The 15,787-nt window shown below is 45.3% G+C and overlaps 1 protein-coding gene across 1 annotated transcript in view; it reads right to left on the minus strand.

The window, feature by feature from the left end:
• The window catches only part of hs2st1a (heparan sulfate 2-O-sulfotransferase 1a), a 28,063-nt gene extending 12,497 nt beyond the window's left edge, over positions 1-15,566 (minus strand). The window contains exons 1-2 of the mRNA XM_069139505.1: positions 15,357-15,566; positions 14,970-15,143 (exon numbers count right to left, since the gene is read on the minus strand). Of these exons, the coding sequence (XP_068995606.1) occupies positions 14,970-15,093 (124 nt within the window). The 5' untranslated portion in view covers positions 15,094-15,143; positions 15,357-15,566. The remainder of the gene's footprint in view (positions 1-14,969; positions 15,144-15,356) is intronic.
• Positions 15,567-15,787: the final 221 nt, after the last annotated feature.

Below are 15,787 nucleotides of genomic sequence, written 5' to 3' on the forward strand. Positions count from 1 at the left end.
TAATAATGACTACAATATAATTTTTAGTTACAGCAGTAGACTTGCATTCATCAGTTGACTAGACTCCTAATGCAAAATAGGCAGTATATGCAAATAGGCAACCATTTGCTAGAAATGTTGCCACGGCAACTTTAAAAGCAGATAATGTGTTTTTCCACACACACACACTGTAATTTTTAATAATGAATATTTAATATAACTGGGAAACTTCCAATTTAAAACAAAATAGTCGGGGTTTTGAAAAGGCTAAACAACAAACAAAAACATACTATACTCTTCCCCCTTTTCTTTTTTTTGGCCCAGTTTTGAGATATCAAACTTTGAGATTTCTGCCATCATCCCAATACAATGGGAGTAAAGGAAATTTGTCTTTAGTGCTCACAGCATTGACAAATAACATTTGAAATATTCAACAACTCTGGACAATCCACAGACCTCGCTGTCAACAGTCTCATTGGGCCTACTTTCCACAGAAAAAAACAGAAAAAACAGAACTGTTGACTGAGATCTGTAGATTATCCACAGAGCGGAGGACACTGTAAAAACATGCTGCTGCTGTGTATTTAAAGTGAATTTATTTGAATACTGTGCTCACCCAAACAAAGTAAAACCAAATGAACTTACATGGCTAGGTACTATCAGAGGTCAGTTAGGAAATATGGTCTTCTTGAACTGCTGACATGTAAACTTTCCTTTTGCTTGGCTATAAAATAAACACACTAATGTAAGATTGGTGTGCAGCTCCAGTTAGCAAAGAAGTCCTGGAGTATGTCATTCTTCTTTAAAGAAGGTGGGGAGGGTGAGAAAACACCGTGTCCCAAACTACAACGTCCTGAACTATGTGAAGGGGCCCTGAAACCACTTGTTAAAGACACGGTGTTTTGTGCCAAATTTCCAACAAGCAAGAAGGAGGCAGAGCGGGCACCGAGAGCACTTCTTAGGCTTTGTAGTAGACGCCCTATTCATTGCGAGACTGAACACACTTGGCACAAACCGCCATATCAGAAGGCGCCACACACACACACACACACACACACACACACACACACACACACACACACACACACACACACACACACACACACACACACACTTAAGCTTAGCGCTCCCTTCCGAGGTCATTTAATTAGAGAACAAAAGCCTGAATTACTATGACCACACAGCAGGCCTCTTTTCGTTCCTCATTTCCGTCAGTTTCCTCTCCTTAAGCCATCCCTGTGCATTAAAAGCTAATTATGAACCGTGAAGCCAACACGGGTCTTAAACATTGTGACAATTACAAGCCTATTACAGCGAGTTTCATTCAAAGTGAGGGACGGGAGGAAAACCGAGTGCTGGAAGTCCAACATATTTACTGAAGCAATTTAACGCTGATTAGACACAAGCAGTTGAAATCATTCATATTTGCCGCCAGATCTGCAAAATGTGACAGGCCGTCATGTATTATTGCCTTCACGTCAGATCTGATGGGATAATAAAAGTGGGGGAGAGGGGATGATCCTTTCTCCGAGCAGCTCATAAATCTATCATTTGCTCCGATCCACCAGTAGGAGCTCTCTCCCTCTGTCTGCTTCCCCCCAGAGGGTTAGCCCCTCAAACCAAAGCCTTGGAGCTAGCTGGGTAATAGAGATTGGCTATCAGCGGCACACCGAGGTGTATGGCCTGTATGGTTCTGCTTGGATGCCACTGGATTGCAAAATCAATGAAGGATGACAGGAAGGAGATCTAGCTTGGTGCTGTATAAAAAAAAAAAATCTAGTTTAGTCTGCGGCCGCTGCCGTTTCTCCCCGTTCCCTCGATATAGACTTTGATGCACGCTGCCGTTTCGCTGTGCCAGGTTTCCAGGGGGACAGTTATGTCACCACTGCAGCACTCACCAACATTTGGATAAACTGTGCACTTAGAAATGTCTAATTATTCTAATTCAGCCTTTTGGACCCATTTAACAGAGAGTGGATTATCACATGAAACAGGGATGAAGTCAGGCTGATTCAGGCCTCACTAAAGCGGAGCAGGAACCTGCATTACCACAGTCATTGAAGTGATGACAAGGAATATGAAACATGCTGTGAGAGGAATCTGTTGTGCAGCTTTTCAGCGCGGCTGGCAGCTACAGAGAGCCGAACACCGAGACAGATAAACGAGAGTGCTTTCATTAAGTGATTGTAAAGCTGTTTGGTACATTCAAGACGCCTTCAGAGCTTTCAAACCAGCTGAGAATGACGGGCAGGAACAAAGACGAACAAAAAAAAAAACGCTCACTGTAGCTCATAAAACTTCCTTTAAACTTTAAGACAGAAACTTTTATCCCACATGCAGTGTTTCATGCATTCTCCTTTGTTTCAGTGAAAAGACACAACGACCGACAACACACTCAAGTGTTGAGGCGGGCTTTCTGAAATTGGGGGTAATTTGCCAAACGCTGAGGCATTTTTTCCCACTGGCTTTGACACACAAGTGCGACATTGACGCTCAGAGAAAGGCCTCATTCACTGCTCTGTCCTCCACAGTACAGCTGTGGGAGATAGGAGAGGTGGGGGTGGAGGGAGGTGTGGAGGAAGAGGAGCAGCCAGGTCTGAGTAAGATGGAGACTGACAGAAATGTGGCCAGACAATCGGATCCCAGTTCACTGTGGTGGCAGAGCAGGTTTAACATGTTTGGGGGTCCTGGGTAAACGTTTCTATCTGCCTCCACCTCTGATCCAGACAAATACGTTCCTCAGGAGTTGGTGGAGAACAACACGCAGATAATTATTGGATTTAAATTTGCCAAGTGGCCATGAAGGTGACTCCAAATGAGTTTTAATGTTGCTCCGTGTCTGCTGGACGTGTAGAAGAGGAAACATGTTTGCTGCATGTCAATATGTCGGTGTTATGTTTACAGCTTGCTCAGTTGCCCCAAGTGATACAAGTCGCCAATTAATACTGCTATAAATAAATGTTATTCAGAAATATGCACCATGCCACAAAATAATAATATCGTTTTTTTTAAACCAGGCTTAAACAAAGGGACCTTTTACTGTACAAGATGGAGAAACAAGATTCGCAAATAATTCAAGATGACCCTTCGATGTTGATATTTAGTGGTTAAAACTCTTATCAACTTTGACTGGATGATAATCCAGTCTTGAGAGTCAGTGACTGAATAACAATAACAAACAGCAAAGCATAGAGTTTCTATTTGGTCTGTCTCATAAAAATGGACGTAGTCTGTGGGTTTGAAAGTGGAAGCCAATGCCGAAGTGCTTTAAAGTGCAACACCAAAGACGGCCACTAGGGGCTGGCTCCAAAAACACCCCTGCTCCAATTAAATCCCACTCAAAAAGCATCAACTTCTTCCCTTAAGTAAAAAAGTATGTATTATGGTATCATTTGCTGAATTCAATCCTACTGAAAATAATTCCATTATTAATTATGTATCAGGCCTAAAACAGTGGTATGTTTCGGGGCGTGCCTGGTTTGATTGACATGCATTGGGGGCAGTCAGGTTGCAGGAATAGGTGGGCGGAATCCACTCCTCGCTTCTCCCCAAATATGGTCAGTTCTGGCTCCAAAAACCAAGATGGCGACAGCCAAAATGCCTGACTGAAGGCTTTAAAGCTCACTACCCAATGGGTGGGCTGACACTTGGTCTGTGCTCTTGATTTATCATAAAAGGAGAAGTCCCATTTCAATACAAGTTACAGAAAGGGGCCACTATGATTTCATATCACACAGCGAGGTGACGTGGCAAAAATAAAATGTCTGGCTACACTGCAGATGCTAATAAATAAGAAGTTTCACAGTGACGTGTTATTTCCTGTCCGCGACTTGGCACTGCTGCTTTGCGAGGCTCCATAAATACAGGCCAAAGAGCCTTTCATTGTTGTGACTTTCACGGTAGTTATGCTTTTGTACCTTCGCAGAGAGGAAGAGGAAGACAGGTGAGGAAAACACAGTGGAGGAGGAGTGACACGCTGTTAAGGTCATGAGCCAGATCTCCACCCACGAAGTCCGGAGGGCGAAGGAAGCTCTCCATCTACGAGAGAAATTCTGCTGCTGCTGCTGGACCCTGGAGTTTAATTCAGCACAAACTATCCACGTAAAGGTCATGAATCATGTGAGGCCCGGAAATGACTTTTTTATTTTTGTATTTTATCCATGATAAAAGTAGTACTCTGAAAACAAGCGTGTCTCTGTTGGAGGATGCCGACAAAGCATTCCTCGGACATGGCAATGACACAAAACGCACCCTTGTCAGCGCTAACCAACAACACAGAGCAGACGGTTAGAAGTGGTTAAATGGTTTTGTGGTGCGGGTCTTGGGCCACAATCAGGCCATTGAATGTCATTGAGGAGAAAAACGTTAAAACCAGAAATGACAGAAACTGAAAAAAGCTTGAAAAGTGTCGCGCTTCAGCTGAAGATGTGTGCGTGAGACGTTTCTGTCTCTTTGCTCTGGAGTTGATCTACAGATGTCAAACGATCTCCAGCCACATGTGGCCCATTTTTTATTTTTTTTTTAACTCCGAGTCTAAATGCAAACCATGTCTCTACACTAATGATAACAATCCGGGATAGACGGAGATGATAATCATCATGGTTCAAGCTGCCACTTTCTCCCCCTAATATGTCTTTTGTGCGACCGAAGCCAGTAGTGCTGTCTGACAGGTGAGCCAATAATGTCTGGAAAAACAGGGAGAGTAAAGGGGACCACGTTCTGTCTTTCATCAGCAGCAGCCAGTCAGATGAGATTATGGAGCAATTTACACAGATGGCACATCCCATCATTCCCCTGCCTTGTTAAGTAAAGGCGGGTCTGACAGGTTGTGTGTGTGTGTGTGTGTGTGTGTTGGGGGAGGGGGGGATGTGGACCAGATTGATTGGACCTGATCTCATCTTGGCACGGATTGTCAATGACTAAGCAGTGAGAATTAGCCAACATTTTCAGAAGCAGTTCCGCTTCAAAGGAAGGAGAAAATATCTGGGTAACTCCTGACAAGAGACGAGCTATTTAATACATTTGTTAGAGGAGAAGAAAACCACAGCAGCCACGTCTCTGTCGCTGCTAAACGCCTGACGAACGCTGCAGTCAAAACTGTGGGTATGCAGGAAAAGAAACATGAAATGCATATATAGATTCAGACTAAAATACAACTCGGGGTTTGGCTGAGAGCCCTCATATCCGAATATAACAACAAACAATGTTTGCATAACAGCGTAGATCTGGTTGCAAGCTACAACCCAGATACCCGATGTTCGCTCTCCCGCTCCGTCTCTCGGCCCTGTAACAGATAATTAATAATGCATATATGGGAGTCCGGGGAAAACTCCACACTCTATTAGACGGAGCAGACGACAGCTATTCATAGGTTTAATGATGAGTGGGAGGGACAGGTGAGCAGCGCAGAGAATCTGTCCCACACAGGAAGGTGCACACAGAGTGACGACGTCGTTGTACAGAATGTTTCTGCAACAAGACCAGTTATCACTTCATCTCTGCGGGCTTATCTTTGGGCCTTTCATCTCATTGTTCACTCTCTCTCCCGCTGCATCCCATTATATTTAGTGTCCGCTGGCCATCTATCAAGTGAGGGTGTTGTATCGTACCGTGTTCACTGTCAGGAAATTATGACCGCAGAATGAACAGGTACCACTTTGCTCTCCAGTTACCTCAACTCAGGATTTTGGGCAATATTAAGTTTTGGTTCACTACCAGTACTCCTTTTTTTTTTATACCTGTTTCTAGTTTAAAAACCGATAAACTTCACTATGTGGAATTGATTTGGATCTTTTCTGTGTATAAGGTCACATGCGGATATAAATAACTACACATCACTTTTTTAGGTGTTTCTAAAACCACCTGAGGTTGTGGAGTTAAAAAGAGGGGGAAATTACAACACCTCTGTAGCCAACTGCTTATTCCTGCTCGGGCTAAATGAGCCGCTACAAGTGATTAACAGACCTGACGCTTCAAGGAACCTCTCTGTGGTTGTGTTGCATTGTGGGCAAAGTAGGCGTTCTGGTTCTGCTGGGTTTCCCGTGGTGTCACCTTACGAGCCACGTAGAGGCTTTCTTACTTATTAATCAAATAATAATCATTATCTTGATTTACAGGTGAGAATCTGCACTTTTATGTCAAACAATTTTTTTACTCTGCAACATCAGTCAAAGCTAAGGCATTTAAGCAGAGTGTTCTTTGCAGAATAATTCATTTTTGGGGATGATATTACTTTAATAAACTAGATTTTTCAGGGTTGCATTCATATTTAGTTTTATTCAGGCCACACTCCAAAACCAGATTCATCATGTCTTATTTGCTAACTTAATACAAACGTATATGAATAGTAGTTAATCACAAAACATATTCTAGTTATGGAGATGTTACTACGGCGACATTATTTTTATGTTTGTGCAAACTATGTTGTTCTCTGTTTATGAAACTAATTTTTTTTTTTTTTTTTTTTTTTTTTTTTTAACAACAACGGAAAGAGACAGAATTTATTATCTATCAATCGTGTCAAGCCGATACCCAATCAGTTTAATAAGGTCAGAGCCAGCAGCGGTCTAATCCAGTGGATTGGACTAATACATTAGCGTCGGTCAGACACAGACACTCAAAAAAGTAACTGCTTGATCAGTCAGTGTGATGGGTGGCGCTACTGACGGAGCAGAAGTCGATGGAAAGCAGATGCAGGGATGCAGACACAAATCTGCTGATCCTCGCGCAGCAGGGGACAATGAGAGTGTGGCGGCTGCTGAATATTCAGCAACCCAGATACTTTATTAATAAGGTGCTGTTGTGCACAAACACGCACGCGCGCACACACCGCAGCTGTTTGTACATGTACTTTATTTGTATTCTGTCTAATAAACTGTGAGAAAAGTTAAACGTGAGGCAATCTGGCAAAGCTGCTCGCACCATTCAGCATACTGAGGAGAGGACAAGAGACACATGCAAGAGGGGAAACCAAAAGAGGGGAAGGGAAGGAAGAAAGGAAGCACGAAGAGGTGGAGAAGTCTGATGAGGAAAGCAGAGGAAACAGCGTGGCACCACATTAACAGCACATCTCCGAGGACGCCTGGTCGATGTGTTAAAGGTAAACAAGATTAAAAAATTTTTTTTTAAAAAGGCAGCTTTAAGCCAAGTCTGTAACTATTAGGAGCAAAGTTGAACTCGGGGCTAAGGAGGAGGAAGAGAAAGAAGAAGAAGAAGAAGAAGATGAGCTGCATTACTGGAACATCTTCCTTCCTCCTTTATCCCTCTGTGCTCTGATGAAATTGGTTGTAAAAATGCTGCAGGCATGCTTTCTTCATTTCTTTTTTTTTTTGTAGAGGCTTATGATTTTCACCAGCCTGGGCTTTAAATATTTCTGTGTGACAATGAAAATTAAATCATCTCTTTCATTTCACCCCCCTCCTTCTCCTCCTCCTCCTCCTCCCTCTGCACTTCCGCCTCCTTTGATAGCACCTTATTTCCGAATTCGCAGCAGCAGATATTCTCCTTCCAGGCGCCCGTCCAATGGGGTTAGTGAAACACAAGAGGGATTTGAATAACACACAAAAAAAGAGGGGCTTAGCAAGCAAATAAAGAAGTTGTTTACAACAATTGATCCAGAAGGAGCTGGATGAGAGGATTGTCACCGTAAGTTATTATCACGGCGGAGGTTTAATAGCCGCTTGCCGATCAGAGGAGCAGCTGAATCGTGTCGGGGAGGAAAAGAAAACCCTGCTAACTCTGCGAAGTGAAGGAACTGACACCTGCTGTCACGTGTTCACAACCACAGGCTCCGTGATCCGTCAAAAAACAAAACATACTTTAACTTGGTATGGCAAGGTGTGAGCCCCAGAGAGTCTAAGTTTGATCCTGTAGCTTTTATCTTTATGAAATCAGAGTGGGGAGGATGAAAAACAGATCATTTCTGATCTCCATAAATGAGGAAAACTCACATTAGCATTCAGGATTGATGTTGCAGGCCTACATTTGAATTATCGTTTCAGTTAAATAACGACATCTCATTGCCGTCAGTCAGTGCCCCATTTGTCCATGTGGGCTTATTCAATATATTCTGCAGGCTTTTGTTGCCACATGATATTCAAAGCCCCATTTCGTGGCGTTGAGAGAGCTGACATCTCTGCCCAAGAGTGACACTGCAGGAAGAGACGAAGACGAAGAGGAGACAGTGAGGAGGAAGAGGAGAGAGTTTGCATGTGTGAAGAGGTACGGGAAGGAGATAGGGAGGGAGGCGGATGTTGGGGAGAGGCCAGCTGAGGGGAGTGATGGGTGGTATTGGAGTGGGCTGCTCTTCTGGAGCCGCCTCCAATTACATCCAGGGTGTGAAACCGTCCATAACCCCCCCGATTAGCCTGTCTGTCATCCTGCAGCAGCAGCAAAGGCAGAGCCGGCTCCGGTTGCTGCTGCTGCTGCTGCTGCTTCTGTACGCGCCACTTTGCGGGAACACATTCCCTGTCAGGCAAAGTGCACGCCAGGGGCCATAAATCCTCGGCCCCAATCAAAGCCTGCATTTAACAATACAGAAAAAGCCCTGTATGACCATTAGCGCTCTACTTTCCCAACCTCTCACAACAAATGCATCCCAGACACCTACAGCCATTCCCGCAGTGGGCTCCCCTCCATTAGCTGCTCCATTGGCATGTTTCAGAGAGCGACTGAGCAGGCAGGTCCAGGCAGTAGACGCTACCGGCTGCTTATGGTAGCAGATGCCAAGGTGCGGAGTGAAAGCAAATGACGCGTGCACCCTTTATGCCCTTCCTTAGGGAAGCTAAACACAGAGATGTGGGGTGTCAGGGAGAGTTCAAAGGGAATCTGAAATCCCTGTCAGAAGAAAGAAGAAGAAAAGCTGGAGTTTACACATTTGGGATGTTTTCACCTGGAGGTGTAGAATAGGAAGGGGGAAAGTTTCTGGTTGAGTGCCGCCAACGTGTCACCAATTGGCTCTAAAAAGGAAGCCACCGTTTGGTGTTGAGTGAGTCACACACACTTGACAAATGTGTAGGAGTCAAAGGAAACGTGTTGAGACACCTGGATCATCAATGAAATTGCATTACAAACACAACTATCTCACATCAGGATGAATGAGGTGCAGGAAGGGTCTGAGCAGCAGCAGCAGGTCAGCTCGAAGGTATAAAGTTGTCCAATGCAAAGTCCATGCAGGGCGCGCATGAGGACAGACTGACTGTCCTTTCAAGAGCAAATTCCTGACCAGATCCCCAGCAGGGGGGGTGTGAGGGTGGGCGGTGAGTGCCCGGCATGACAATCAAAGTCAAATTCAAACACATGCCCCGGGAGACAGTCTGCAACAAATGAATGCTTAAAAGTCTTGCGTCAGCTCTGCGAACACTGGGACAATGAGAGCATGCATTCCCCCCCCCCTTTCCTTCTTCTGCATTCAACAGAGTCTCTCTTCTCCCTCTCACAGCTCATCACAGAGCTGCTTGTGTCTGGGACTAAATATCACCATGCTTCTGATGGAAATTGAATTCCTTTAATCAAGCTGAATAACAGCCAGCAGATAAAAGGCGAGGACATCAGGGAGGGGAAGGGGGGGGGATATCTGGATATCTATCATGCTGGGAGACACGCAGCCCTCACATGGCCTGCAGTCCAGAGTTGAAGAGGTGTTTTTTTCTCCAGTTACAAGGGCCACAAGGTGACAATTTTATAAGCAACGGTTCTATTTATGCAGCTCTCAATATACCATAACTCTCCTCTAGAATTCACCTGCCACCTATAGATACTAGTTTGTACATTTGCCTGATTTTAAAGCCTCAAACATAGAGCATAAAAGCTGCTGAAAAGCTGAGCTCTCTAGAATGGAAACTTAGTTTAGCATGGTTTCAATATTTAAATGCAGGTAGCAAGGACAGATGTGACACAATTAATGATGCACTCAGCTGTGTAATGACCAGGCTTTCAGCCAGGAAAGATGGGAAAAGAAGAAAGTGTTACTGAAAGTGATTGGCACGGAGGTATCCATTAATCAAAACATTTCCAACAAAACTCCGCGCTAGAGGCGTCGGCCAGCTCTTTGCCGAGTTCATCACACAACTTAATCAAGTCTAAACTTTACACATGAAAACAAGCCGTGCCAAATTAATCTTTGCATACCGAAGAAACTTTGCATAAACATGTCGACAGGACCCCAGAGAGTGGTCACATGTTGGACAAATACACATTTTTCAACCAAACCATAAATCCTGAGACAATTTACTGTTACTTTGTTGACATGATGATGATTTTCAACCATTTTCTTAAAAAGAACCACACAATCCTAAATGGAAACTGGTCTGCACTTAATTTAGTGCTTTGATCACCTCAGCAGTCTCAAAGAACTTCATAGTTTACCGCCCATTCACACACAGTTCACACACCAATGACCAACGAAGGACCGACGTGCGAGGTGCTCGCCTGCCATCGGGAGCAACTTGGGGTTGCGTCTCGCACATGGACACGTTGACGTGAGCGCAGGTCAGGAAGAACCGAGGATTTAACTACCAACCTTATGATAAGGGTGGGGGGGAGAGGGGCTACCATCTGAGCCACAGTCGCCGTGGTCAGACTAATTAGTGACCAGCAAGGATGGATAAGTGTGCCAACGTTTCTAAATGTAGTTTCAACCATGGCAGCGGTGGCGCAGTAATACGAGCAAATATCGAGGAATTGAAGCTGGAGTCTGAAGTCTGGTGGTCATTTACCCACTCACATTGGGGGACGGTCTCTGTTGTTTACAGCTTGGTGAGTTTCGGTGCACACCATGTGCCATATGGTCGTTAAGTCTGACTGGTTAAAGGCTGCTCCAGTAGCTTCAAAATTAACCGGACGTCTACGCCCATTAGGATGCAACGACTGGAAACAATCCACAACAGATCGTGACCAGGCGAAGTGTATTAAAGTGAATTCAGGCCTGGTAAACCCTTTGTAATGCTTCAGGTCTTTCAAAAACACTTTTTTTAAAAGTTCAGACTTGGGAAAATTCCTCTGGGGTGGCTTTCACTTTCCACCAACTGATCTCATTTTCTCAACTTCTCGATCCAATCACTTCTCAATCCAATTCAAGGGTTCTTCCCCTGTTAGGCGTCAAACAGACATTACTCCCGAGTGTCAGCCTCAAACTTCTGAATAAAAGTACCGTGAAATTCTTCAAGGTGAGCGCCTGAAATTGGCTGAACTGAGAGAGAGTAAATGGCAACCCTGACAGGGAAAGTGAAGCCTTGAATACCCATTCGTGGCTCTTTGTTAAAGAAAACGTTATTTCCATCCATCCGTCCATCCCCACACAGTCAGTCTATGTTGCTGTTGACCCAGTCGGCAGCAGCGCCGGTGAGCAGCCAGAGAGAAATACTGTCAGCACAATGAATTAGGCCTACAGCAGAACACACAGCTGCATCGCGGCATGTTTGTAATGCAGGACGTTTCTCGGCGAAACCTTGGGACAACAATTAGCTTGGAAGCAAATCACAGCTTGTTTGCCCGGCGGGAGGTGTCTAATGGGGGAAATGATTCAACCTGCGTGTCAGACGACGGGATCCCACATTGTGAAGAGAGGGCGGCGGTCACTCCAACCCACAAGAAGTTAATTGTAAACATGTAGAAACATGATGGTGACATAAGCAGAAAAGCTTCTTCCTTCGAACATTTCTGCCCCCGATTGTCATGGAAGGGTTATTCCTGGTGTCTTGATTTTGTTTTGGACACCACCTGTCCTTGTTATGGTCCTTATGCTGCGTTTTATTGTTACACAGATGGACCTGCAGCAGGCGTACCTGATAACGTGACCGGCCCCACGGCTTTCTGTCAGCATCCTGCCAGCGAGAGCCTCACTCACAACTATTTGGCTATGCAGCACATAATTCAGAGCTCCAGTATACAGACGTCTGCTCAGTCCAGTCATCCATCAGAGGGCTTTTTGCCAAGTCAACAGATTCTTGTGGTGGTGGGCAGTTAGGGGGAAGGCCTCTCAGGTTGTGTTTCAGCTCTCTCTCTGTGTGTGTGTGTGTGTGTGTGTGTGTGTGTGTGTGTGTGTGTGTGTGTGTTCACTGGGAGTGAAGTATAGCTCTTTACGGCAGCAGTAAACCATGTCACAGGCCAATATAGCGATCTCTCCTCTCAGGACTCCTGATTGTTCCAACATGTGAAAACTCAGCCGGGACACTTTACTCAATTCAGATGACTGTTAACCTTTTTATGAACCATTTGGCCTGGAAGTTTTCCAGACTCACCTTTAACTCATCTGACAAACTCGTCTCTCAATAAATAACCTTTAAGTTGCATGATTGGGGGTTTACACATCTAAGGATTGTGCCCACTGCAATTTCCCAAAACAAATAGTCTGCTGCGCAGACCCTTCCCAACAGTCAAACCAGAAACCACGAATAAGCTATGGTTATACGAGTCCATCTACTCATCAATAAATCAGCCAAGAGTTTCAGCTCCGGTCCCAATAAAGGCGTCATGACTCCAACTATCTAAGGCTCCAACGACTGCTGGAATGTCATGATTAGTTGATAGAAAACAGATCACGAATAAACGTAGTCGTTAATTGACAATCAAAATGCAACATGTCAAAGAACAATTCTCATCATTTTTGATGAGTGATCACAATTTCCTGGAATCCAAAGTGACTTTATCAAACGTTTTCATTTTTTCCAAATGTCAGACTTTCTAGCCTCACATTAAAAAAAATACTATTGTTACATTAGATTTAGTTGACGCTTTTATCCAAAGCAACTTACGAGCAATTTTAGGGTTCAGTGTCTTGCTCAAGGACATTTGGGCATGTGGGCAGGAGGAGCTGGGGATTGAACCACCAACCTTCTGATTGGTGTGCAACCCACTCTACTGACTGAGCTATAGCCTCAGAGACTGACAGGAACAAAGACCATTCACACCTAAAGGTAATTTCTAGAACAACCAATTAACCTGAGGCCCATGTTTTTGGATTTTGGGAGGAAGCCGGAGGACCCAGAGAGAACCCACGCGAGCACAGGAAGAACATGCAAACTCCGCACAGAAAAGCCCAGGACCGGATTTGAACCCGGAACCTTTTTGCTGTGAGGCGACAATACTAACCACTGCGCCGCCTTGTTGCTTGGAAATGCACTTAAACAACTCAGCTGATCATCAAATTGTTTGTAATTAATTTTCTGTTGATTGACTCATTGATTAATCAACTTATTTGGAAGGTTTTAGAGTGCTGCTCAGAAAACAATATCTGATTTGACGATGTCACCTGCAGCTCTGGGACATTACACACGGCATGTTTTGCTTTCTGACAGAGCGACTGAGTACAAAAGACTCAACATATAAATCAGTAATGACACCGATCATTGATTGCAGCCCTGAAACTACCTTTAAAACCCCGAAACAGCCGTGGTTCACCGACAGGCGTTTCCACTTATTTCGGCTCATATCTGTGTGGGCTGTGTTTGATTGACATCTCCTTCAGCTCAGCTCAATTTGCACTCTTAACATTTTTCTGCACATTGTGATGACCCCATAGATTTCCCAGCATAGCTCCACCCAACTTCACCCTAATCAGTTTGAATGACACTTGTGCGGAGCTCCCTTTTTCACACCTTCACAATCTCATCTCCAGAAATCTCTTTTCCACGAGTAGACGGCATGCGCAACACCAGGACGCTCAAACAGCGTCACCTAAATGGAATTCATTCCTGCTGCCATCACGTGTCATTAATCACACCGCTGCTTTTCCTACTGTAACCAGTTAAAATGTCCGTCAGCTTCCTTCTCCTCAGCGCGCGGCTCCTAAACTCTCACCAGAGGACACAGGATGTGGTGTGAACCCCTGAGGTACGCTAGCTGCACCCTCAGAGTGTCTGCGCTGCTCTGCTGCTTCTGAAAAAAAATAAAATTATAAATTCCCCACAGTGGAGGCACCGGAGAGATAATCCTGCAATGTCCCAGATCTTTATTGGGACTGAGCCCCTGATGGGCGCAAGCAATGGGATTTGAACGCAGCGTCGGCCGCGTTTCAATCAGAGGACAGAGTTTGGTAAAGGGGCAGGAGAGGATTTGGAGCAGAGAGTTGGTGTCCCAAAGAATTCAGAATATTACCAAAAAAAAAAAAAAAAAAAAGTACTTTGAGGGGTGGGGGTGTTCTTTAATGTCCTGAGAGCACTGCAATATATTCCTCCCTTAAAAGCCTGAATCGAGGACCGCCATCCTGCCCCAGCACAACGCAATATCTTGCAGTTTTAAATTAGCTGCTGATTTCTCACTGCAAGCTGGACAGGCAATTAATCCACAACTGTTTTGACGATCAATGCAGTATTGAAGTAATTTGTCAAGCAGAAATGCTAAACATTCTCCAGTTGCAACTTGTAATGATTGGCGAAGCTTTGCTGCCTGTCTGTGTCTATTTAATCAATGCAAACTGCATATCTATACAAGACATCTGAGGACGTAACCTTGGACTTTAGGACACGGTGATGTACAATTACCAATAATTTCTGCACAGACTGACCTATCAGCTTGTACAGAAAAATGCTTATCAAATTAATCAATAATTAAGTTAGTGTGTGTACAAACACGCACCCCTCCCCCTCCACCCCCTCCGCCCCCACTCCCACGTCACAGGGAATAAGGCTGAAGACAAAAAAAGCACCTCTTCAGTCTCACACTGCATTGCACAAATGAGGATGAGATGGATCTGCAGGCATTAAGATATTCGTAATAGGTTTTTTTTTACATTTTAACCTCACAGTCGTGTAAAGTTCACATAGACAGCTCAAAGTTCGCTTCCTGACTGTATGAACCATATGATGGAGCATGTGCAGCGGATGGTGCAGCTCTCTCGGCACAAATGCACAACAATGGGGATGCCCGTGTCTACAGCTATTGACCCGAGAGAAAGAGACCTCTCACATGCAGCCTTTGCGGTGGTCCTGGAGCGCCGTGAACGGGATGTGTATCGGGCTGCAGACCTCCCCCACACACACACACACACTTACCCAGCTTTCCCCGGGACTCCTCCAGCTTCTGGATCTGGTTCTCCAGGAAGAACATGGCCACTGCGAACGCCAGCAGCGCCAGAAGCTGCAACTTGGGCGGCATCATGTGTCTGAGCAGCCCCATCAAATCATCCAGAGAGGGATTTGGTCAGTCCATGCTCAGAGGAGGAGACACTGAAAGCACACACACACACACACACACACACACACACAGCGACGACGGTGATTACAAAGCGGCTGTGTGTGTGTGTGTGTGTGTGTGTGTGTGTGTGTGTGTGTGTGTGTGTGTGTGTGTGTGTGTGTGTGTGTGTGTGTGTGTGTGTGTGTATTCCCCCCCCCCTCCCTGTCTGTGTGGATATCTCCCACTGTTCAAAATCTCCTGGTTACCTCAAATACAACGCGTTCATACTCGGCTCGGTTATTTCATCGAGTCGGTTCTCCGACAGCGTGAAGCGTCCGTGAAGCGTCGTGAAGCCTCCAACGTGTGGATCTGCGCCTCCGGGATGAAGGTAGCGGTGGTACCAAGCCGCTGTCGCTTGCGTCCCCCCATGCAGCGCTGTCCCGTCCCATCCAGTGTGGTGCTCACCGCCGCACCGCGGACACACTCCCACTACCGCTGAGGCCCATTGGACGTGTCAGCAGTCCACCACGCAGCGGAGGCTTTCCATTGGTCGACCCGCGCTGTATGCTCAGCCGGGATTGGACCGCTTTTCACAAACTGACCCGGACTCGGACAGCAGGTGTCGCACTTCTTTTTTTATAACCATGGAAACAGTACAGGCGAGGAAGAATGTATAAGGCGACTTTGGTATATGCCG

The sequence above is a fragment of the Embiotoca jacksoni genome, unplaced genomic scaffold, assembly GCF_022577435.1.
Source record: "Embiotoca jacksoni isolate LCO1_2020_lvr unplaced genomic scaffold, fEmbJac1.0.p SCAF_83, whole genome shotgun sequence".
Taxonomy (NCBI): Eukaryota; Metazoa; Chordata; class Actinopteri; family Embiotocidae; genus Embiotoca; species Embiotoca jacksoni.